The sequence below is a fragment of the Lygodium microphyllum genome, chromosome 21 (genome assembly GCF_053477565.2).
Source record: "Lygodium microphyllum isolate KBCC chromosome 21, Lygodium_microphyllum_v1.1.10, whole genome shotgun sequence".
Lineage (NCBI taxonomy): Eukaryota > Viridiplantae > Streptophyta > Polypodiopsida > Schizaeales > Lygodiaceae > Lygodium > Lygodium microphyllum.
The window spans coordinates 131990789-132014248 of NC_141155.1; the positions used below are offsets into that span (position 1 = coordinate 131990789).

At 40.4% G+C, this 23460-nt stretch overlaps 1 protein-coding gene across 4 annotated transcripts in view; it reads left to right on the forward strand.

Annotated features, from left to right (window-relative positions):
* The first annotated feature begins 9915 nt into the window (after positions 1 to 9915).
* The window catches only part of ATXR2 (histone-lysine N-methyltransferase ATXR2), a 247580-nt gene continuing 234035 nt past the window's right edge, over positions 9916 to 23460 (forward strand). For 2 of the 4 annotated variants that reach the window (XM_087661179.1, XM_087661178.1), the window contains exon 1: positions 9916 to 10236. Coding sequence is in view for 2 of the 4 variants with exons in the window: in XM_087661178.1 (XP_087517304.1) it covers positions 10138 to 10236 (99 nt within the window). In the remaining 2 variants the exon portion in view is untranslated. The remainder of the gene's footprint in view (positions 10237 to 23460) is intronic. The other 2 variants (XM_087661181.1, XM_087661180.1) reach the window with 1 other exon arrangement.

Sequence of the window (23460 nt, forward strand, 5' to 3'; positions counted from 1 at the left end):
TGTTTTGAAGTTCTTCAAATATTGCATAGAATACTTTGTTAGTATATTGGGGTTGATCCCATTAAAAATATTTTTTTACATGCATTTTATCTCATAAAATAGAATATTTTGCTTGGTTGCATATTTATAAGCTAATTAATGTTGGGTTTATTGTTGTCATCTTGGCTATTAAAATATCAATAGAATCTATAGGTTGGTGTGACTCATTTGCTCTAGAACAAAGTCTACAACATTAACATTTACATTTAAAGGCATTGTAAGCAATATAAATCTAGCCAATGCAATTTGTTGATCTAACATGTGTGATCATCACTCTATTTGCATGAAAGGATTATGATCAATTTGGAACCAGAATGTAATCTATTGATGTAATTTGTGTGCTCAGGTTGACACTAATAGATGAATGTTTTGCATATTTGTAATCTATTTGTTGAGGTTAAAGCACTTATAAGTTGGCAAACTTGTTTGCATGGATAAATGCATGCATGCTTCTCCACATGGTTTGTGGTTTCTAAACCTCGTTTGTTGTGCACAAAAAGAAGAAATATGAGAATTCCATCCCATAGAGTGCAACCCCAAATATACTCCAAAAGAAAATGAGTCTTTAGTGGGCCAACAATAAGAGGAACAATGTTTTTACACTGTCTATGCTTATGTGTTTTCCTTTTGAAAGGGTTTGACTAAAGTCTCATGTGTACTAGCTATTATGTCATGCAAGAAGCTAAAAAGAATTTGAGTACCCAAAGGTGAAATGCTTCTATTGCACAAAGGAGGAACTCCATATTGAGAATGGCCTCAACTTAGAGGGAAGCTCTATCAACACATCCATTAGGAAGATGTACCTGAGTTTGAGTGGCTAAATAAAGATCGTTTGATGAATGACTATTTCTTCTATTTGAATATTGTGATGTTAAATTATGTGAATGAACCAAGTGCAATAAGATGTGAATTTTACATGCCACATGGCAAATGGACCAAGGGTTTAATTGTACATGTTGTAATCAAACCTTGTTAAAGATTGCAAATTGTTATACCACATGGTCTATCGAGAACCACCACTGAATAATGAGATCACTTAAAAATGTATAGTATGTTTTTCATATAAGAGATGTAGTGCAACCCAAGCAAACCCCTCTTCCCATGAAATTGCTTGGGTGGTGTTTGAAGAGTTAGTTTTAGAGCATTGTAAGATTGAGTCTAGGGCCATAGAAAGAAATATGGAAACTTGGAGACTTTCAAATGCTCCAACTACAAGTTCATCAATCCACATGTCAAACAAGGAATTAGATAAAACACACAATGTTGGCTAATATCAAAGAAGAGAATGAGAAGTAAGACACAATATCCTTATTGCATAAGGAGATATCCAATGCACAAGTGGCACATGCTACATCATTAGTTGTAAAATCAAAGGTCGATCTTTAAGAATTATTTATGCTCTTTTTTTAAAGAATAGGGTTTTAGGAGAAATGAGATAATGTGTTCAGAAGTGAGGGAGTCTCAAATGTCATTGTAGTACTAGTGTCAAGGATAGAGCTACTTCAAACAAATAAAAAATATCTCTCCTTGGTAGGAGACAAAATGAGAATTGATGCTAAAATCTTTACCTTCCATGAAAACTTGGCTTTATTGGGTGATGGTAGTTCACGAACAAAGCTTGGTATGAAAGTCCTAAAGGTAGAATTTTCATATTATTCATGTTAATTATCATATTATGTAAATCATATTATTCATGCTCATTTTTAAATATAGTGCAAGGTGATGTATAGAGTACTAGGTAGTTGTAAACTATAATGATAGGTAGTAAATGTAGTATTCAAGTAATCCTAGATTGAATTAATAGGTAGTTAAGGTTGAATTTAGGCTAGGTAATGATAGATTGCAATGGAAAGTAGTTAAGTTAGATTTAAGACTAGTTAAGCAATAATAGACCACAATGACTAGTTGTTAACGTAGAATTTAGACTATGTAAGTAACCTCAAACTACATCTGATAACTAGTGCGAGGTAAAATTAACACTATTAGGAAATCAAAAACTACAATGGAGTAATGCAGAATTTAGACTCTACAACAGGCTACCATAGACTATAATGACAAGAAGTTCAAGGTAGAGTTTAGACTACATGGATAATCATAGAATTCCATGACTAATTGTTAACCTAGCACCTATACTACTTTCATATCACATACTACATGGATAATCATAGACTACAATGACAAATTGTTAAGGTAGAATCTACACTACCTTCATATCACAAATACCACAAACTACCGTGACTAGTAGTCAATAGGTGGAAGTTAAGACTACCTAGATATGGAAAAACTACAATGACTAGCACTTAAGGTAGAACCTAGCGTACCTAGGAAATCACAAACTACATTATATGTGGTTAACATAGAATAGGATGCAGACACTTTTCCTTAACTACTTGTCAACAAGTTTGTCCTTACCTTAACAACTTTGTTATTTTACCTTAAGAACTAATCAATGTTTGTCGTTACCTTAACAACTTTTTAATTTTAGTTAGGTACAATAGGATGTGGACAAGTTCCTTTAAGTACTGGTCATTATGTTTTTCCTTACCGTCACAACTTTGTCATTATAGATATAGTAATTTGTGATATACCTATTAAGAAGTAAGATATCCACTTCTCCTTGTATTATCTTGGGGACCTTTTTTTGTGTGTACTTCAATACAACTTAATTATCATAGTTGGGATCTATAGAAATATTCCCTTTTATGAGTTGCAAATACTTATGCTTTTCTTTCTTAATCTACAAGAAGACTTGGAGTCATTGTTGCAAGTAGATCTATCATAATACATGAAGGCTAAATTTTATGATGGCTTGCTAAAAGCAATCTCTATGTATTATCCAATATTAGAAGCTAATTCAATTGATGCAACAGAGAAGCAAAGAAGCTCTTGTAGATCATAGGATGACAATACATGCCATTCAAACTGTGATGATGTGCATTCATTCCTCATGCAAAAAATAGACAAGTACTTAAGGAAACCTGTCCACATGAGACAAGTAGAGCTTTTCCCTATGACGGTGGTACTAGGGGGGGTTCACAACAACACCTTCAAGTGTTCTCAACTGCCTATCTAAGACCAGATGTACCAAGGGGGACCTACCGATCCATTGCGCTGAAGGTTGAAGGAGAAACGAAGGGGATAGTTGAAGTTGAGGAGCAAAGAACGCCACAAGACCTACCGAAATGATTCATAAAGTATAGGAAGAGTGAGAGAGTAGCAATCTTGCTAGGAGCCAAATGACATGGTTAGACGAGTGAACCAATAGAAGGACCAGCCAAAGTCAAGGAGGTTAATCTAGCTAAGGAAGGGGAGATGCCTCGACCTGTCTTTATAGCTGATGACTTGATTGAGGAGGAGAAATCCAGTCTCACTGCTCTCTTACGTTGAGACAAGTAGAGCTTTTCCCTATGAAAGGCTTGATAGAAAGCTAGGAATAGGGAAAAGCTCTATGAAGGTGGGAACCACTATTCACAACAATATCTTCAAATATTCACGAGACTTGTGAAATTGAAAAAGGTTGAAGGGACACCAAGTTATCCTAGCCCAACAAGTATCATACCAAGCACATTTGTTGATGCAAAAGTAGACCTAACGTGCTTAAACTACTATATGTACTACTTGAAGAAAAGAATAATAGTTGCCTTGGAAGTGATTTTGTCAAGCTGATGGAGGAAATCTCATAGCAAGGTGTTGATGTAGTCAACCAAATAAAAAGAGATGTAGAGAATGTATCTCATGAAGGTAGATTCCTTGATACTTTTGAGAGATTTCATAGAAGCTTCAAAGAAACATCAATGTAATGCTCTTAGTGATCAAATTTTCACTTCTATAGCCTATATAAGGATCTCACCATTGTTGAAAAACTATCTATAAGGTACTTTTGGACAAAAAAAGAACAACTTACAAGGTGGTTTTGGACAAAAGAAGAAATTCTGAACAAAACATGAATATATGAAAAATCATGTTACATCTCTCCAAAACTACCTTACATATAGTTTCCTATGTAGAACTACCTAACATATACTTCAATAGCATTACATGTAGTTCCCTTTTGTACAAAATTTCCTATGTGTAGTTCTAGACAAAAGGAGAACTATTTATAAGATAGTTCTATACAGATGAAGAATCATTTTCCTATGTAGAACTGCCTAACATATACTTTTACTACAATACATGTAGTTTTCTTTGGTGTAGAATAGGGAGTTCTTCTTTTGTCTAGAACTACACTATAAATAGTTATTTTGTCCATCTTATATCCAAGACTACCTTATGACAAGTCCTACTTCTATGTAGAAACCTTATATGTACCATTTTTTGTCTAAAACTACATTGTAGGTAGTTCTTATTTCATTCCACCTACCTTATAGGTAGTTCTCATGTCTAGAATCGTCTTATTAGTAGTTCTTTAATAACTATGAAACTTTTATATCTAATTTTTTTCAAATGGAACTATAAGGAAAAATATAGTAAATCAAGGTCTAGTCCAACAGTTTGGGGGAGAAAGTACACCAAACACCAACTCATCAAAATCTAGCAACTACTACCTCATCTTCTACACGAGACATTGGACCTAACAAAGTACTATATTAGATCCTATAGATCATCCCACCCATAACTCTAAGTTTAAAGCTTGCAAAAGTCATAACACTAGCTATATTCTATGCAAAAAATGTAATGGCTAGACTATCTTCTTTCTTACCAAATGTGCCTTCAACGAACTTGTACCCATTTCTAGGTTTCAATCAAATGATATAAAAACAGTGTCATGCATTTATATTTTTGTTTAGATACTATGAACAGTCCCAAAAAAGAAGTCCTACATAACTCAATGTCTTTTTTAAACAAAAAGGAAGAAATCCATGCCACCAATAATTGCAGTCGAGGAGATTAAGATTGAGTGAGTCCCCCCTAAGTATGTCCTCTATTGAAGTTTACTAGAAGGGATAATGTTGCTCAAAATCACCTTATACTAAACATGAATCATGTCTTTACTACTTTCATATAATTGAGAATGCCAACATTTCAACTATAGATACACATGAATATACTGTAATGCATAAATTAGGTTCCAAGTACGTGATGGTTGAATGTGTAGGTGCATGAATTTATGATTTGCAAATATTGTGTATGATCATACTAATTAAAATTTGGGGCTTTTTATGTGTTTGATAAAATGGGAGGTAGGAGGCTCTTTATATGTAATTATGTAATATCATTCTTAGCTTGGATATGCCACTGGGTTGATGTATACATCTCAAGTTCCACCCTATGAAGGAACCTGGAAAAGAGAACATGTGCTTGTTTTGTGAATATTAAGTGGTTGGTTTGGATGAGAATTATGTGAGGTAGTGAATTATGAATTTCAATCCACCAAGCCCATATTTTTTAAAACCCTACATAATTTCCTAGGACTACTTTCACACTACAAGGACGAGGATGTCTTACTTATCAATGTCAATTAGTACACATGCATGTACAATAGAAAAGGAACTTTCATTACACTGTACACTCATTGAGGAGCATCCATGAATAGTGTGACCATGTGACAAAAGACCTAGCACCATGGTTAGAGTAGTTGATGTTGGCAAAGGATCATCATTCTTTCCAGTAAGTTTTTTGAATAGGAAAACCAAATCTGTCAAGGATCAATTTGTGGACAAGTGTATCATGAGGGGGGAACCAAAGTGTCCTATGAATTCTTAATGAAAGCACATCTGCCTTAGGGATACGGCCTTGCATATGAAAGTTTACATCGAATATGAATTCAATGCTATGTATGTTAATACAATGTTAATACCTACTCGTGCTTTCATGAATCACTGTTTTATAATACCCTTGATTTTTTAACTCGAAGATCTTCAAGCCAATAACATATGATACCCTATTGTAATAGGAGTGTAATAGTATCGATGTATTGCATAAAACTTACTATTCTTTATCAAGTTCATATTTAGAATTCTATAGACGTGGATTTTAGTGTGGAGCACAATGTGACTTGAATTAGTTTCATATATATTATTGTAGTGTTAGTAACACTCCTACTGTAGCTTTGAGATAGCAGTACTTTTTTGAATGCTCAAAGAATTTTAATGGATCAAATTAGAAAGGAAAGAAATTACAAGAAGTTTGGATGTGACTATTCCATGTTACTGTATCTATTGTAGCTAACTTTGAAATATGTTTAGAGGTAAAGAACTTCAGTATTGTGAAAATAGTTGTACTTCTTTTAATGTTCAAAGAACTTTAACAAATTGAATTTTAGCCAACCTCTAGTTGAGGCATGATCACCAACTCCATTCTCTCAGCTTATTCTTTCCTTGTCTATCTTCATGGGACTCCCTAGTTGCCTTATTGTAACTCTCTTATCTCATTTCTTTTTAAGATCTCTTTTTGTACTTCTGAGGTTTTAGCATTCTTTTTGGACTACTTTGATTCCATTTTCACTTCAATCTCTTCTTTGAGATCTACCCTTTCCTTAGACTTTCTAGATAACTTCACAATATCCTTGGATTGCCTTAATTCCTTTTCTTGTTGAGAGTTCTCTGGTTCTAACCTCCTAGACTCTCCTCCTTAGGTTCTTCTAGCTTCCTTGAGTTCATTCCTTCTCTAAAGTAGCATTTTGGCCTTAGACCCTAATGTTGGTTTTATTTTTTGCTTTGCTTATTTTGATTCTCTAGCCTCATATGCTAGTTTTTCTTTTTCTTATTGGTGTATTATTCTAACTCCCTTTCTATAGAAATCACCTAAACCTTGGATTTGTGCAACTCCCTCTATATTAGATGATGTGTGAGGGTCCTCGAGAGCATCTCTGATGGGTGCCATCAAGGCTCATTTGGGATATGAATCTTTGGATCCTTAGGTTATCTTTTGTAGCTTGATTACAACCTCATGCCTCCAACAAATAACTATTCAAGTTCCAATTGGCTACAAACTCAATAATTGGTTCCTCTATTGAGCTTTGGGGACTCTCAACATAGTGGCATTGTTGTGCATGCTAGAAAGTACATATATGGAAGACCTGTGGGTTTACCTTGTGTTTGTGATCTTCTATTTTATTGATTAGTGCTTTGATCTACTTCATTTTGACACAACTAAAGTTTGAATTGACCAATGTGGCCTTGCTTTTGATGTATAGTACAAGTTTCTTCCTTATACAAATCACATATTCTTAACTAGCTTTGTCTTCTTTTTTTACCACCTTTAACTTTTTACATTTATTCTTCAAAGATTAGGGTTAACATGCTGATACATGCTTGACTACTAGGCAAAAACCCTCACTAGCGTGCACGGTTGAGGATAATAAGGAGTGTTGGTAGGGTTTAGTGACCTAATGCCTAGGGTTTGATTGACTTGAGCTCTAATGGTCAAAGACTAGTAATAAGAATTGAAGGCTCAATGAGACTAGAATCTGTTATTTGATCAATGTGGGGCAACTTATCCAAGCCTTTATTGCTCTCTATTAGTGGTAGGTTTCCAAAGAATTTGTGTCTCTTCTTGTAGGATTCTTCTTTAGGAGTAAATGGACTTGATCTCAAACCTAAAGTCACAAGCAAAATACAAAGCAAGTAACCATATTTTTCATGGATACAAAGTATGTAACCATATGTTTCCTCAATGTCTTGGAGTCTTAAACAAAGGATTGGCTGGTTCCTTTGCTCGTAGATCTTGAAAACACTTGATTTGTTGTTGGTAATCAAAATTATGTGATCTCAATTCAAGGTTTGCACAAACAATATCCCTTCTCATGCTATAATGGATTCTCCCATCACTTTGTCTTGAAAATATCCATTTCTCCTTTGCACACTCTTTCTTCCATTCTCTTTTTATAGTCTCATGCTTGATCAAGGAGATTCTAACCCTGTAATACAACTTGAGTGGTGACGAGCCTTTGCCCACTCTAGTAAGTCGCAAAGCAAATAAGACATAGGCAAACATTATGGAGGGAGTTAATGTTATCGCTCCTCACTTGGTACTACATATTGTTTTTGTAGGTAGAAGCAGCCGAGGCTATTACAATCACAATAATTGTTCTTGCATTGCACTTTATGATCAATGAGATCACACATTGAATACAATAAACATGTGCTTCTTAGATAATGTGAAGATTGGAGCAATAAAGTTGATCGTCTTTATAATGCATGCATGCATATTGTTGGGGAAGCGTAGGAGAAGCTTGTCATCTTGCTAGAGTTTTTGCCAAGTTAGAACCTCTAAAATTGGGCCCAATGTTCGAATTGCCTTCTTATAAATGGTCTTAGTATTTTAACTTCTCTTCTTCTTTTTAGTTGCTCACGCTCTTCTTTTAATTGGTTTTTTGTACTATTAAGTGTTATTTGACTAACCGTGATGTCTTTCGAGTTAACTCGTGATAAAATCAAAACGTGTATATGGGATTCATGGATTTCAAGGGCTACACTTGAATGAGTGATGGTGTCCTTCAAGCCTATTTGTAGGATATAAATTAACTCTATGATTACATTGCCAAGATTCTAAGTAATTGTGATTGCATACATAAGCCATGTTTTGAACTTTTTAAAAAACAAGTGTTATCTTGAATGGGTTTTCTAAGTCTCTTTGTCTCACCACAATGGCAAACTAAAGTTGAGAGGTAGCTCATGATAGTAATGATTCCATTACCATCATGGATCTTATTACCTATGGATTCTTTGGAGTGAACATTAGGGTGCCAATTGACTTAGTCAGTGTCCACACATTTACTCTGAGTATTTCAATGGGTAATAAACTTCACTTTGGTGATACAAAAGCTCCTCAAACTCCTTTTCAAATTGGTTTGTCATGGAGGAAAGACTCGGAGACATTGTGGTATGTACTAATATGCTCAAGTGCTTGTTCTTGAAGCGCTTCTTCAATCATAGCTTTGGAATGTGACATGTACCTTCTTGAGGTGTAATTGTTAGTCAATCTATGTTGTATTGATAAACTTGATGAATACCACCATGAGACCACCACACATTCAAACCTTACCTGGGTCCATTCTCTATGTACATACCTCCTTGTTCCATTGGGAGTTACCCAGATCATCAAGTGTGTCTTCAATGAGATTGATACACCATTTGTTAAGATTGATTTGTTACATGCCCTTGCAAACATGTGGTCCAAGGAAGATCCAACAACAACATTAGCAAATCAGTGTGAGCACATGGCACATCAACTTCATTAAAGATGACTTGATGGTCTATCATCATGGTTGACAAAGGATGAGCAAAGGCAACTCAACATAGAGGTGGAGGAGTGGAAGCAATAGGAGGTAGTACAAGTATTAGCAGAGGCATGACTAACATCGCATTTTGGGAGTGGTGATTAGAGGTCATTTAAGGCTTACTTCATAAGTAACTTGTATTTTATATCTACTATTTGTTCTTTTCTTGAATATTAGGCTTTGAACAAATGTATTGTTATAAGCAAAATTTAGGAAGCATAAACTGATAAGGATATGACTAATTTGGAGACTATGGAAAGAAATATGGCATTTGCACTCATATAAAGAAGTTATGGTCAAAGGGGGGGGGGGGGGGGGGGGGAAGAGTGGGTGAGGTATGCACATTTGTATACGATCTCAACAATTCAAGATAATTTAATAAGTTACTTGATATGAACTCGACTTGCTTATTGTATTTGTTTTTGTGTGGGATGAAGCCAAGGAGCCACTATGCATGGACAAAAATTCCGATCAAAGATTAGTTGTGGCTTTCTAGTTTAGATTAAAACAACAAAATTTAGGATAACATTGGTCTAGAGTGAAGGAGATTATACCATATGGAATGATATTTCCATCCCAAAAATGGATGGACAAATCATGATGATTTCTTAAGCCTATTAATAACGACAACACATCATGGATTCATCCTCCTTTTGAATAGTTCATTAGTGATGGAGAAAGTATCCCCTGGGTTGGTGGTCATAACGATTGAAAGATCATTGAGAGCAACCCTATCCCAAATTTGCAAAGAGTTCCTTGTTATCGTGAAGTTATTTGATCCCTAAACCCTTGTGATTATAAGTCTTAATGGCAAAAGCTCACATGCAAGGTGAAGACACTTCAGTCACTCTTGTGAATTAAGGATTGTCTGTGGATCGATGGAGCAGCGTCGGATTCCCAGCTCGGAGGAGATCGAGGAGACAGAAGCACACACCGTTTCCCGTCTTTTGGCCACCCCCACCCCAGAAGCTATGGAGGTACGAGAGCGTCTCTCTCTCTCTCTCTCTCTCTCTCTCGCCCCCGCGCCCCCCATATCAATGTTGGAATATTTACATTCGACTTTAGGTCATCCAAACAAAATGGATACAAGTCTCACATCAGGCCTTCTAGCCAGCCATGAAAATCTTGTCAAGCACAAGTCAAAGCTAAAAGGCTACTATAAAATAACACATAAGTCTCGTGTTGGCTGCAGAATTGGAGTAGAGCAAATAATATCTAGCCAAGTAGAAGCCACATTAGGGAGGACACTCTGCTTGTTGAAATCATGGAAGAAATATGCCATAAGGGTGATCCTTGAACACGGGCCATATGACCATGAATACTCGAAGCCAAGTTAAAAATAAAGGCATTATGGATATGCCAAATGTGCCAGAGAGCTGTCCATTTGAGAAATCAGAAAAGGCAGTGGGCAGAATCTCAGTGCAAAGAAGAAAATGAAGACATCCTGCCCAAGACCCAAGAATGGATGGGCTTCTCTTGTTGATGAGTTGCTGATGTCTACACATGGGAAACAAAACTCCAAATCTGTCTCGCCAGAGGGCAAGAGATGAAGAGGTGAATCGGTTTCTCATCACAAGTAGTGCAAAGACACAATGGCCCCGCGAGATCTTGCGGGCACATAGGATATTCGTAGTAGGAAGATCACCGATAAGAAGTCTCCACACAAAAACTTTTCCTTGATAAGGAATCTTGGACCTCCAAAATTGAAGAAATCTATCTTGCCACTTTTCTTTGTCATCTTGGGTATGCCAAACTTTATTTGCTTTCTGAGTGACCCATTGCTTGTCCTCTACCATCTTATGGTAGATCTGATAAGTGGGCCTTTTCTAAAAATTATATGATTTCACAAACATCCAAACTTGCCACGATTAAATAGGTTGAAAAGCAGACAATGGATTATATCATTGAAGCTCGTTTCGTAGGGTCGACTAGATTTGGCTTTAGCCTCTAGGCACCTGAGAATGCTGACATATGCACTAGAAAGAAATAAAGACAGGAGTGCCCAAGAATGACATCATGTATCGATTGTAGCCCCAATTGAGGCATGCGATTAAATTTTCTTTATTTGGCCAATGAAGTAGCTTGGATGTGGCCAATACTTTTGCTTCTAATGAATTAGCCTTCTTTTAGAGATCAAGAGGATACCAAATTGTAAAGTGTAGTCTCTCTTGCTGCCAAGAGGCAATTAAACGAGTCAGAAGAAATGATTGAGACAATTTAAGGGGCCTCGTAGAATTCAACACATGCCATCAAGATGCTCAAATAATTGTGTGACCATAGGAGATACTAGTCTCCTTGATGAAGAATTTTGCAACATCAGTCCAAGGATGAGTTTGGATACAAAGGGCTTGCAAAAGTGCCATTCTCAGAGTTGTTATGTGAAGATTAATATCCAATAAAGCATTTATGTCCAACTGTTTCGGAGTAGTAATGTACTGGCAAGGTATCCACATCTAACCCAAATGATTGTCTTTCTTTTTCCATAACATAAAACAGATAGGTTGCACCAATTCCAAGAGAGACTTCTCGGTCCAAAAGAAAGTAGGAGTAGGAAATAAGAGACAACACTAATCATGATAGATTGTGCCACTTTGAGTTGCACATGAAGAGGCCAGCCCTAAGATTTTTAATAAAAAGGATGGATTGCAACCACACTCTAATATTGGGAATCAAAAGAATGGCTACCCCCTCATGGAAGGCAGCAGTCAGCTGTAATATGATTTTGTCTCCATGATTGCCACCATAGAATCATCATCCAGTAGAGAGCTTGCTTTTCCATCATTTGCATGTGCGTAATCATGCATAAGGTTATTCGCGCTAGCAAGCATATATTGAAGAGTTTGATGTGTTTGCGAGGAAGGGATACACATAGCTTCCTAAGACATGCCACCTTGGTACTTGTCCCCTTGCTCTTGCAAAGGAGGGCAATTGCCCTACTATGGGGGTTCCAAAGCATCCATATCTGTAGGTTCCTTCACTATCTTGCAACGTTTGCTTGCTTCATCACCTCCAGCATCTCTAGGGATGTCATCATCCTGAGATTCCTCATCTGAATCCAAATCATCTTTACCTTCTACCCCAACCAAGTGTTGATCTAGAAAATCCATATCGATACCACAGGAGGTCTCCATCACACACATGCTCTCTCACTCTATGTGTTTTCCTTTGAAGCCGCTTCCTCACTCATTGTGTTGCTTCTCTCTCTCTCTCTCTCTCTCTATCTATCTATTTCTATAGTGCAGGGATTCCAAGACACGCAACAGATAGGTATGCTCCCACAACAATCTTTGTCTCAGAGCTTTTGATGATGGTTTGTGCTGCTATTGTTCTCTCTCTCTCTCTCTCTTTGTGCATACAAGGGCGAGCCAAGAGAAAGGGTATAGATAGCAATTTGATTGCAGGTTTTAGGGCATAGGTACAGTAGATGGGCCGCAGAAATTGGCTTGTAGGTCAGGAGTGGGAGCCTACCCAACTGCAACAGACATACTCTCTCTCTCTCTCTCTCTCTCTCTCTCTCTCTCTCCGTGCAACAATTCTCTCTATTTGTGCATGCAAGGATAGGCCTTTAAGGAGTGCAGATAGCGCATAGGGCACATTATTAAGCGTGTAAGTTAGGACTGGTCGCCCCATAGGTGCAACCTGCAGATGCTCGCGTTTTGTTCTCTGTTGCACTGTGAGGGCTTCATTATAGGGTAGTGTGGCTGCAAATCCGGTTGAATACAGGGCAAGCAGGAAGGCAAAGCGAGTGCGTAGTCTCCATCATCGCTCTCTCTCTCTCTCTCCCCCCCCCCGCAAGTGGTCTCGAGTGGGTTGGTCATTACTATCGGCCATGTGGTTCTGAGTGGTTGGGCTATGAATGTTTCCAAAAGATTAGGTCTTTGGACATTCCAAGTTACTAGATCTTGTGCAGGTTGATATGAAAGTGCACTTTTATTTCTTATGTTTCTGGGGCTGTTGGCACATATGGAATATGAGGAATGCATTCATCTTTGATGCTTCATCAGGAGTGCAAAGTTATATGGTCCGCTTGAAATGACTTCTTCATTGGTAGCTTGACTTGATTGAGTTGGTGGATATTCTTCCTAGATAGGATTCGCTTTCTTGGCATGTTGCAGTTTGTTACGCCCCCCTCTAGCCCATCTATTTCCTTTGTACTTTGATTGTGATGTCTCAAAGAGTATTTGTTGAGTCTAGGCCTAGAGCCATCCAACATCTTGTAATCTTGTACTTTATTCGTGATTAATACAATAAACTATTATGGAGAGAGAGAGAGAGAGAGAGAGAGAGAGAGAGAGAGAGAGAGAGAGAGAGAGAGAGCTGTGGATGCAAAAGGGAGAGCGGCGATCTTGTAGTTTTCCTCTTTATTCATCTTAATTCATCATGAGGCTTGCTTTATGGAATGTGAAAGGGGTTTCGGTGGCTAGCAAGTAGTATAAGCTGTGGAGAACTATCTTCTTTACAAGTCATTGGGATATTTTTTGTGTAGTAGGGCATAAACAGTACTCATTGGCCAGTTCCACCTATGTTTATAAGGACTTTACTATGTTCTTTAGTGGTGGACTCCTCATAAATCCAGAGTTATGTTGGCTGTGCGGTCTTCATTACAGCCTTCTTTGGTCCATTTGGATGTTCGGGGCAGGTTCCTGGCCATGAAGATTATGTATGAGGGGGAGGTCTTGTGGTTGGTAGGTGTGGAGGCTCCCAATACAGCCCGTGATCATTGTCAGCTTTGGGAAGATTTGCAATCCCTTTTCATGGCATGTTAGGGGCTTCTTATGGGTGACTTCAATGTCAATGTGTCTATGGATTAGGCGACTTTGCCAAACTCCGGTATGGATGGTCTTGAGCGTCAAGGATGGGATGCTATGGCTGACTTGGCTTTGAAACAGGACATGTGGTCATGGTCTCATCCTTATGAGTTAGGATTTACATACCGATGTCTTCAACATTCGGAAACCTAGGCTCGTTTGGATAGAATGTACATTTGCCAAAGTGATTCTTTTCTTCCAACTAAGATTGACATGTGGGTGGAGAGGCATCATGTCCTTTCAGATCATTACCCCTTGGTTTTGGAAACGACTCATCAACTCGTACATGCCTTCAAGGCTTTGCTCGCTCGCTTGCCTTTATATTTTAATCAGTCCTTTCTATCGAGTGATTAGCTCCTTGGGTGCATGCAGTAGTTGATTGATGAGTTTACCACACAGGTTTTGTTTGGGGGTATTAATGCATGGCTTGTTTTTAGGGATAATGCTCGAGCTTTGTCCTGATAATATGGTATTCAGAATGCCTCTGCTTTCGTGCTGAATTGCATTATTTACACTCTTTGCTGAAACAATTGGTCAATATACAACAGGTCGGGGATAATTTTGATGACTTGGTCACATGTTCCGAATGGTTGAAATGTAGAGTCTAAGCTCTTTAAGAGGAAGAATATGTTAAGTACAAATTGTTTACTTGTTTGGATGCTTTGCATGATAATAATTGTCAGACTCATCATATTTTTGCTCATCTACACTAGAAATATGCCTAAAAGAATATTGTGCAATTGATGAATGAGTAGGGTGATATGGTTATTGAGCCCACATCTATTATTCAGACGTGTCTTGAATACTATAGATTGTTGCTAGGTCTGCATGAAGTTATTTCCAGTTTTGTTCATTCTCCTCATACATACATTTGTAATATGGTTCGAAATCAGGTAAAGCCTCGAATGGCGAGACTTGATGGAGGTAGATATTACAGAGGAAGAAGTGCTGTCCCATTTTTCATGTAGAAAAAGCTTGGGTTGGGATAGCCTTCCTAATGAGCTGTTCTCGGCCAATGTACAACAACTTAAGGACCCATTGACTTACCTTTGCCAACATGTGTGGAGATCTGGATCAGTGCCTTTGGATTGGAAAATTACAATCATTCGCTTGCTGTCCAAAGTTTCTTCTTTACACACTTTAAAACGGTGGAGACCCATTTCTATTATGGGTTCCTTGTACAAAATATTTTCCAAAGTCATTGCCAAGAGATTGCAAAAAGTGTTTCCATAGCTGATTCATCCACGTCAGTATGGTTTCATTAAGGGATGGAATATCATGCATAATATTTTGAATGTTCAGATGGGGATTGATAATGCCAAAGCTTTTAGCCAACAGGTGATTATGATTTAGTTGGATATTAAAAGGCTTTTGATCATGTTAGCCGGTCTTTCATGTGGCAATTGATGTCTACCATGGGCTTTTGTCCCTACATGAGTTCTCTTATTGACACCATCAACCAGGATGCAGTGGCACATGTTGTGCTTAATGGGGGAGTCATAGATGAAATTGCTTTATCTCGTTTCCTTTGCCAAGGATACCCTCTTAGTCTTTTATTGTTTGCATTGGTCACTCATCCAATTCTCTCTTTGTTGGATCGGTTGGCCAATGATGGGGAGATTGTTGGTTTATCTCTCCCTAGTGGTTCCCAACTTTCGCGTCAATATTTGGCAGATGATTCTTTTATGTTCCTTAAGGTTGACCGAAGCAATGCTAATCGAGCAATGGCTGTTTAGCGTTTGTTTGATTTGGCCTTGGGCCTTCACATTAACACTAAAAAATCTACATTGATCTCTTGTACAAAGAGTGATTTGCAAAAATTGGGTTGATAGGGAGTTGCTATTTCTAAAGGGGATATTACCTGACATTTGGGACATCCCATTGGTGTGGATGTTGCTCCTCGAGCATTGCTTGATTGGATGTTCTCTTGAATCCATGATAGGTTTATGTATTGGAAATCACAAGGTTGGCTTCTTCATGTGCGGTTAAAAGTGGCTTAATCTATCATGATTAATATAGTGTCTTATTTTTTACCCCTGCTTCCCTGGACCAAGAAGTCTGTCTTGGAATTGGTGCAACCTGTTAAGAAGAGTGCTAGGGTTTGCACTGAGGACACACAGAGTGTACGACCATGACGACAGAAACACAAAGACATAGACACAGACACAAAAAGCAAAACTCAAACCTTGAACGCAAAACTCAAAACTCAAATACAAAAACTGTGCAGGTTGGTTGACCTTGGAGATGATGGACAGTAGGCTGAGCAGCAGTCTAGGACAGTTTGGAGTAGTCGCCAGCAGCTGAGAGCCGTCGCCTACAGCAATGGACAGGCTGAAGATGACGTGGCTGCAGTTGATAATGGTTGGACAGTAGATGGAGGCGGGCTGCAGGCTAGAAACTGGGCGCCAACAGCAGCAGAGGGTGTGTGGACTGGTGTAACCTGCAAAACAAGGATGATTGGTGAATGGGGGCAACCTGTCTATTTATCGATGTGGAAGGGCGCCCCAAAAATTAGGGTTTCCACTAAACTTTCTCGAACCGCTCCCCGTTTTAGGGTTTCTACTGAACTCTCTCGAACTGCTCCCCGTTTTAGGGTTTTACTCTAAAAGAGCATTTTTAGTGTGTTTTGGGGCTGTTTAAGAGGCTAATGAGCAAGTAATGCTATAAATGAATGTAAGAAGGCTAAACACAAACATAAGAAGGGAGAGAGAGAACACAACTCTGAAGTGAATGAATGCTGTAAATGAATGTAAGAGTGTACACTGTGCTCAAGGGCAGAGCAATGTCGGAGTGTGACGTCCATCGAAGATGGATCCCAAGTCTGTGACCACGAGTTGGAGTGTAGGAGTGCTGAATAGTGAATGGCAGTAGGCTAGTCACCAAAATGCAGCATTTTGGAGGTTGGAAACTGGTAAATGCAGCAGTGTACCACCAATCGGGGGCTGGAAACTGTGCATATTCTGCTATAAACAACAGGCTGAAACAGTGTTTGAGAGTGTCAGGGCCTGCAATGCTGAAAACGCAGGCTGGCTGACCATGGAGATGATGGACAGCAGGCTGAACAGCAGTTTGGGACAGTTTGGAGTAGTCCCCAGCAGCTGAGAGCCGTCGCCTACAGCAATGGACAGGCTGAAGATGATGTGGTTGCAGTTGATAATGGTTGGACAGCAGATGGAGGCGGGCTGCAGACTGGAAATTGGGCGCCAATAGCAGCAGAGGGTGTGTGGGCTGGTGTAACCTGCAAACAAGGATGATTGGTGAAGGGGGGCAGCCTGTCTATTTATAGATGTGCAAGGGCATCCCAAAAATTAGGGTTTTCACTAAACTTTCTCGAACTGCTCCCCGTTCTAGGGTTTCCACTGAACTCTCGAACCGCTCCCCGTTTTAGGGTTTTACTCTAAAAGAGCATTTTTAGTGTGTTTTGGGGCTGTTTAAGAGGCTAATCAGTAAGTAATGCATATTTTAGCTCAACACAACCCATCTGCTTTATGTTATGGAAAAAGAAAGGTAATCATTTGGGTCAGGTGTGGATATCTTGAGAGCATATTAGTACTCCAAAACGGTTGGGAGGAGCTACTCTATTGGATGTCAATCTTTATATGAAAGCTCTGAGAATGTCACTTTTGCAAGCCCTTTGTTTGTAGTCATCCTTGGACCAATGTTGCAAAATGTTTTATTGTGGAGATTGGCATCTCCCATGGTCACATGGTAATTCGGGCATCTTGGTGGCACGTGCTGAATTCTACACGACCTCTTAAAACATTACAATCATATCTCCTAGCTCATCTGATTGCCTCTTGGCAAGATATTATTCAATTTACATTTTTGTGTCGTCTCGATCTCCAAAAGGAGGCTATTTCGTGACAAACAGAAGTGTTGGCCACTTCAAGGCTGCTTGATTGGCTAGATAAAGAATTACAGAGAAAGAAATTTGATTGGATAGCTAGATTGAGATTACAGACGCTACGTGATGCTATCATTCCTGGGTAGTCTTGTCTTTATTCTTTTTACTGCATATGCTAATACTTTTGATTTTCTAGAGGCTATAGCCAAATCTGGTCGACCCTGCAAGATTTGCTTCAGAGCTATAATCCATTACGTGCTCTTCGATCCACTTTACCTTGGCAATATTGGATGTTTGTGAAACTCGATGATTTTCGGAAAAGGTTGGCTAATCAAATCTACCATAAGAGGGTAGAGATAAGCGATGGGTCATTGTGAACGCTAATACAGTTTGGCATGCTTGGGATAGCGGATAGAAGTGGCGGCACAGATTTCTTCAATTATGGAGGTCCGAGATTCCTTATCAAGGGAAAGTTTTTGAATGGAGGCTACTTTTTGGTGGTCTTCCTACTGGGGATGTCTTGCATGCCTGCAAGATCTCACATGGCCATTGTGTCTTTTGCACTACTTGTGATAGAGACATTGATTCATCTCTTCATTTCATGCCCGTTGGCATGACATATTTGGAGCTTTGTTTCCCGTGTGTGGACCTCAGTGTGTTGGGCAGCAGATGCCCATCCATTCTTGGGTATTGTGCAAGACACCTTTCTCGTTCACTGTGATCGGATCATTCTAGCTCTTCCACTTTCTCAAAGGGACAACTCTCCATCACATTTGGCGTACCTGTAATGTCTTTATTTTTGAGTTGGACTCATGTATTTGTGGTTATGATTTCAGCGGACCTAGTCCTCCCTGATGTGGCTGCTCCTTGGTTGGATATGGTTCACTTTACTCCGATTGTGCTGTCTACATGCTATTTGTATGCTATGTTCTAGTGGCCTTTTGGCATGGCTTGTGTTTGACATGATTTTCATGGCTGCCCAGAAGGCACAGAGAGAGAGAGTTTTTGCTCATGTAGTAGGTTGTTCCGATAGCTTGATGGCTTCGTTAGAGTTGTTTCCATTCCGTTTGGGTTGGCTTGATGTAAATATTTCCATACATTGAAATACACTTATTCATGAGAGAGAGAGAGAGAGAGAGAGAGAGAGAGAGAGAGAGAGAGAGAGAGAGAGAGAGAGAGAGAGAGAGAGAGAGAGAGAGAGAGAGAGAGAGAGAGAGAGAGAGAGAGAGAGAGAGAGAGAGAGAGAGAGAGAGAGAGAGAGAGAGAGAGAGAGAGCGACAGGGACAGAGGATCGTGGAAACGCGCCGCCACCTGACATTTTCCTGACGTGTCTGGCCTTGCCGCTGTCGGGGTCACGTGCCCGTGTCTAGGCCTGCGCTGCGGGGCCTGCTGCTTGTCGCGCGCCCTTTACTGGCCCGACGTCTGTCCTTGCCGTTGCCCCTTGCCGCCTACCCTGCTGCCCGTCCCTCCTGTCGCCTGGATGTGCACTTGTTCCGTCGCCCTGGTCCTTCCCTCCTGTGCCCGTTGATCGCCGTGCTAGCTTGCTGCCCTACTGATTGTCTTTGTCCTCCCTAGCTTCGGCCCTGCACAGTTGCCCGCCCTGATTCGACCCTTTTTTGCCACGACGGGGAAGCGGCCCGTCACACCCAGGTTGCCACACAACGAGCGTGAGAGCGTGAGCCAGCAAGGGAACGAGGCCTTCTTTGCTTGTGGACGTGCCCTCTTTGCACAACGGCCGTCTGTTTCTGCGCGCACGCTTCCTAAGCCCCTTCGTCAGTTCAGTGCAGGGTCCGTTTTGCTTGAGAGAGAGAGAGAGAGAGGCCCGTGTGTTTCTGCCTCTCGTGAGCTCCACTCGGCCTTGGACTAGCATACGTAGTGATTCAATATGGCTGGTCTGGATCTGGCTTTTATAGACCAAACGGTGGCAGCTCTTGGTTCGGACTCTGATACCGAGGAACCAGAGGATATGGTTTTGTGCACAGAGGAGATGCCCCCTGCTCCTGACTTCCAGCCTGCGAGCAAACGCACCAGCATACTTCGAAAGAGACAATGGATCATCAGGATCGTTCCTATGCTCAAGTTGCTTCTGATTCTGTGGACTCTTAGGATGTTGACTGGGAGCATTTGTTGGAGTTTACCAACACTCTGCTTGGCGATTATGTTCAACATAATCAGGAAGTCTTTTCTAACTCTGCAAAGGAAAATGTTCTGGAAGCCACTGTGGACCCGAAAAATGTCTTGCGCTCCTTTTCAGTGTTTTATGAATGTGCTGTGATACTCTTCTTCACTGGTAGGATCCCACTGCTTTCCCGTATTCGCCAGTGGCTGCACAGTCTGCTACAAGGGGAATGTGTTGAAGAGATTTTTGTTGGGCCCCGAGGTTTTTTTGAGGTGCTGTTGAAATCTGAGATGCACCGTGCTGCTCTCTTGTCTAAATTGCCATTGTTCTTTGATCGTTGTTTGGTCCATGTTGTGCCATGGCGCCCAATGGCAGATTTTCAGCCCCTACTGCAACGTGAATGCCCTGTGTGGGTTGAAGTGGAAAACTGTCCGGCTGTCTATTGGCCACTGTTAAAGGACGCCATGGCCGTTGTGGGCACTGTTCTGGTCCCCCCAAGCCTAAGGGCCATGAATCGTAACCGTTTGTGCATGTTATGGGACACTGCTAGGAAAAGGCCTGCTTGGTTACATATTAATTGCTTTCGCATGCATCCTTTACATTTTCGTTTGAAATGGGGCAACTTTGCAGGACATTGCTTTTCGTGTTGAAAATGGGGGCATTTTATGGCTGAATGCCTAGAGAAGCACCACACTTTAGATGCTGAGCATGTTGCGTTGCCCATGGAAGATATGGTGTGTGATGCTCCGTCGTAGGATGCCACCTAGCCACCTGAAGTTCTAGATAAAGGTAAACAATAGGTTTCGGGTTTGGATTCCCATGGTAATGACTGGGTAGATGTACGCGCAAAAAAAGGCAATAAGCTTGTTGTGCTGGCATGGTGGATATTGTGCCTACTACTGCCTCACATGCGTTCTTATATGCGCAGGAAAGAAATGTTGTCTTCAGAGCACTCTGCTCCTGCTATGGTTTCCTCTGCTCCTCGTCAACAGCCCACTAGGAGAGTGTATTCGGATGGTCCAAAGGTCCACATGCTAAGCTGGCTTTTGATACTAGAGGTAACGTCATTACTCCATGGGATCGTTGTTATCCCTGTTCCATCCCCAAGACAGCGGATATGCCGTCTACCTCCAAATCTGGTCGTCAGAACTCTTTTGCCGTGTTAGCTGATTTTTTGGATGAGGGAGTCCTGGACATTCTGGCAGAAAAGGTCAAATTGAGGCAAGCTGTGCCTCATACCTAATTTTCTTTTGAATACACATGAAGATAGCCACGTGGAATGTGCAAGAAATTTGTTCTCGCCATAAGCAACATGCCATGTGGATTGTATTGCATGAGAATCAGTGGGATGTCTTGTGTGCTGTTGAGCACAAGAGTCATGGTGAAGCAGGAAAAGTTGTGGATTGACATGGCTTTCGTTTGTTCTATGCAGGGACACATGCCAGGCAGTATTCTGGTGTGCTCATGATTGTACATGAAAAATATCAGCCTGTTCTTATTAAGAATGATGTACATGGCCGCTTTGTGGTGATTGAAGTTTTATTCGAAGGAGAGATCTTATGGTTACTTGGCCTCTATGCTCCGAATGATCCTTTGTCTCGTCGGGAGCTTTGGCATACTTTGCAGACTTGCTTGTCACTTGGCAGAAGGGGTTTTTTGATGGGGGATTTTAATAGGTGTGTTGATTCTTCATAGTCCACATCAGGGCATTCGGTAATGGATGTGCCAGAAAGTCGTATGTGGCACGAGTTGGCTCTTGCCGTTCTTAAGCAAGATCTTTGGTCTTGGCTGCACCCTTCTTCTACAGGGTTTACTTTCCATTCTGCCCAGTATGCAACAACATGGTCGCGGTTAGACCGCATATACATCATGCAGAATGATGATTTCCTTCCTGAGATGCTCGAAATGAAAGTGTTGCAGCAATATGCCTTGTCAGACCATTTCCCTCTACAGCTTGAGCTGCTTGCACAACCCATTGCAACTTTCAAGCAATTTCTGGATAGACTCCCTTTGCGTTTCAACTTGTCTTATTTGAAACATGCAATCTTTCAGGGCTATATGCAGCAATTGATTGATTGATTCTTATTGGACTTCTCATCTCAGAGCACTGCTTCGTTTGAACAATTGCTCTCTAATGTGCAGTGGGTTGCTCGGCAGTATGGGATCCATCATGCCTCTCTTTGTCAGGGCGTCGACAAGCAGCGGAGGACCTGCTGGCTTTGGTTTGTTCTTTGCTGGTGGACACTTCAGATGATGTATTTCTGCTGTCACTGGCAATGCGTGTGGCTGATCTTATTAAAGAGTTTTAGTTGAAATCTTATCAGCATGTCAAATTGCAACATCTGACGGAGACTTTGCAAGATAGTGCTTGCCAGACTCATAAGTTCTTTCGAGCTCTCCATGCCTCTCCTGCTCGAGAGAATATGACTAGACTCCAGGATGCAGAAGGTCAAATGGTCCTTGATCCGCAGACTACTGTGAATATGTGTAGGAATTATTTCCTCGACCTTCTTGGTTCCACTTCTCCACCTTCAGGCCAACTTACTCATGCTCGTTCAATGTTTTATGATTTGGTCTGCAATCAGGTTCCGCAGGACATGCAAGCTACTCTGGAGGCAGATATTTGTGAGGCGGAGGTTATGGATGTTCTGTTACACTTGCCCAAGGATAAAAGTCCTGGCTGGGATGGTCTCACCAATGAGTTCTTTGAGATTTTTGCCATCCAAATCGCGAACAACTCGCGAAACCATTGACGGCTTTGTTTTAGCAGGTGTGGGAAATGGGGATCATGCCTTCCTCATGGAAAGAAGGTCTTGTTAAACTGCTTCCAAAAGTTCCTTCGCCGTCTATGTTGCAACATTGGCGCCCAATTTCTTTGATGGGTTCTATGTATAAAATCTTTTCTAAAGTAATGGCGAATTGGCTCCATAAGCATCTTCCTGCCATTGTGCATCCTCTCCAGTATGGTTTCATTAAGGGCCGAAACATTCTGCACAATGTATTAAATGCGCAATTGGCGATTGATTATGCAAGGCATTCTAATCAGGAGGTCGTACTGGTTCAATTGGACCTAGAAAAGGCTTTTGATTGTCTGGACTGGTCTTTCATTGCAGAACTTATGTCTACTATGGGCTTTGGTGCTCGGATGTCTTGTTTGATCTACACTATCAGTGTTGCAGCGTCTTTGCGAGTCATGCTGAATGGAGGCGTTACCAAGCCATTTGTCCTTGCCCGCTCTGTCAGACAGGGGTGCCCTTTGAGTCCTCTCTTCTTTGCCCTTGCGACTCATCCAGTTTTTTCGATGTTATCTCATATGGCAGCTTCTACTCAGTTGGCTGGATTGTCGCTTCCCTCTGGACAGCACTTCATTAGTCAATCCTTAGCTGATGATAGCTTTATGATTTTGCGTGCGGACAAGGATAACCTTCGC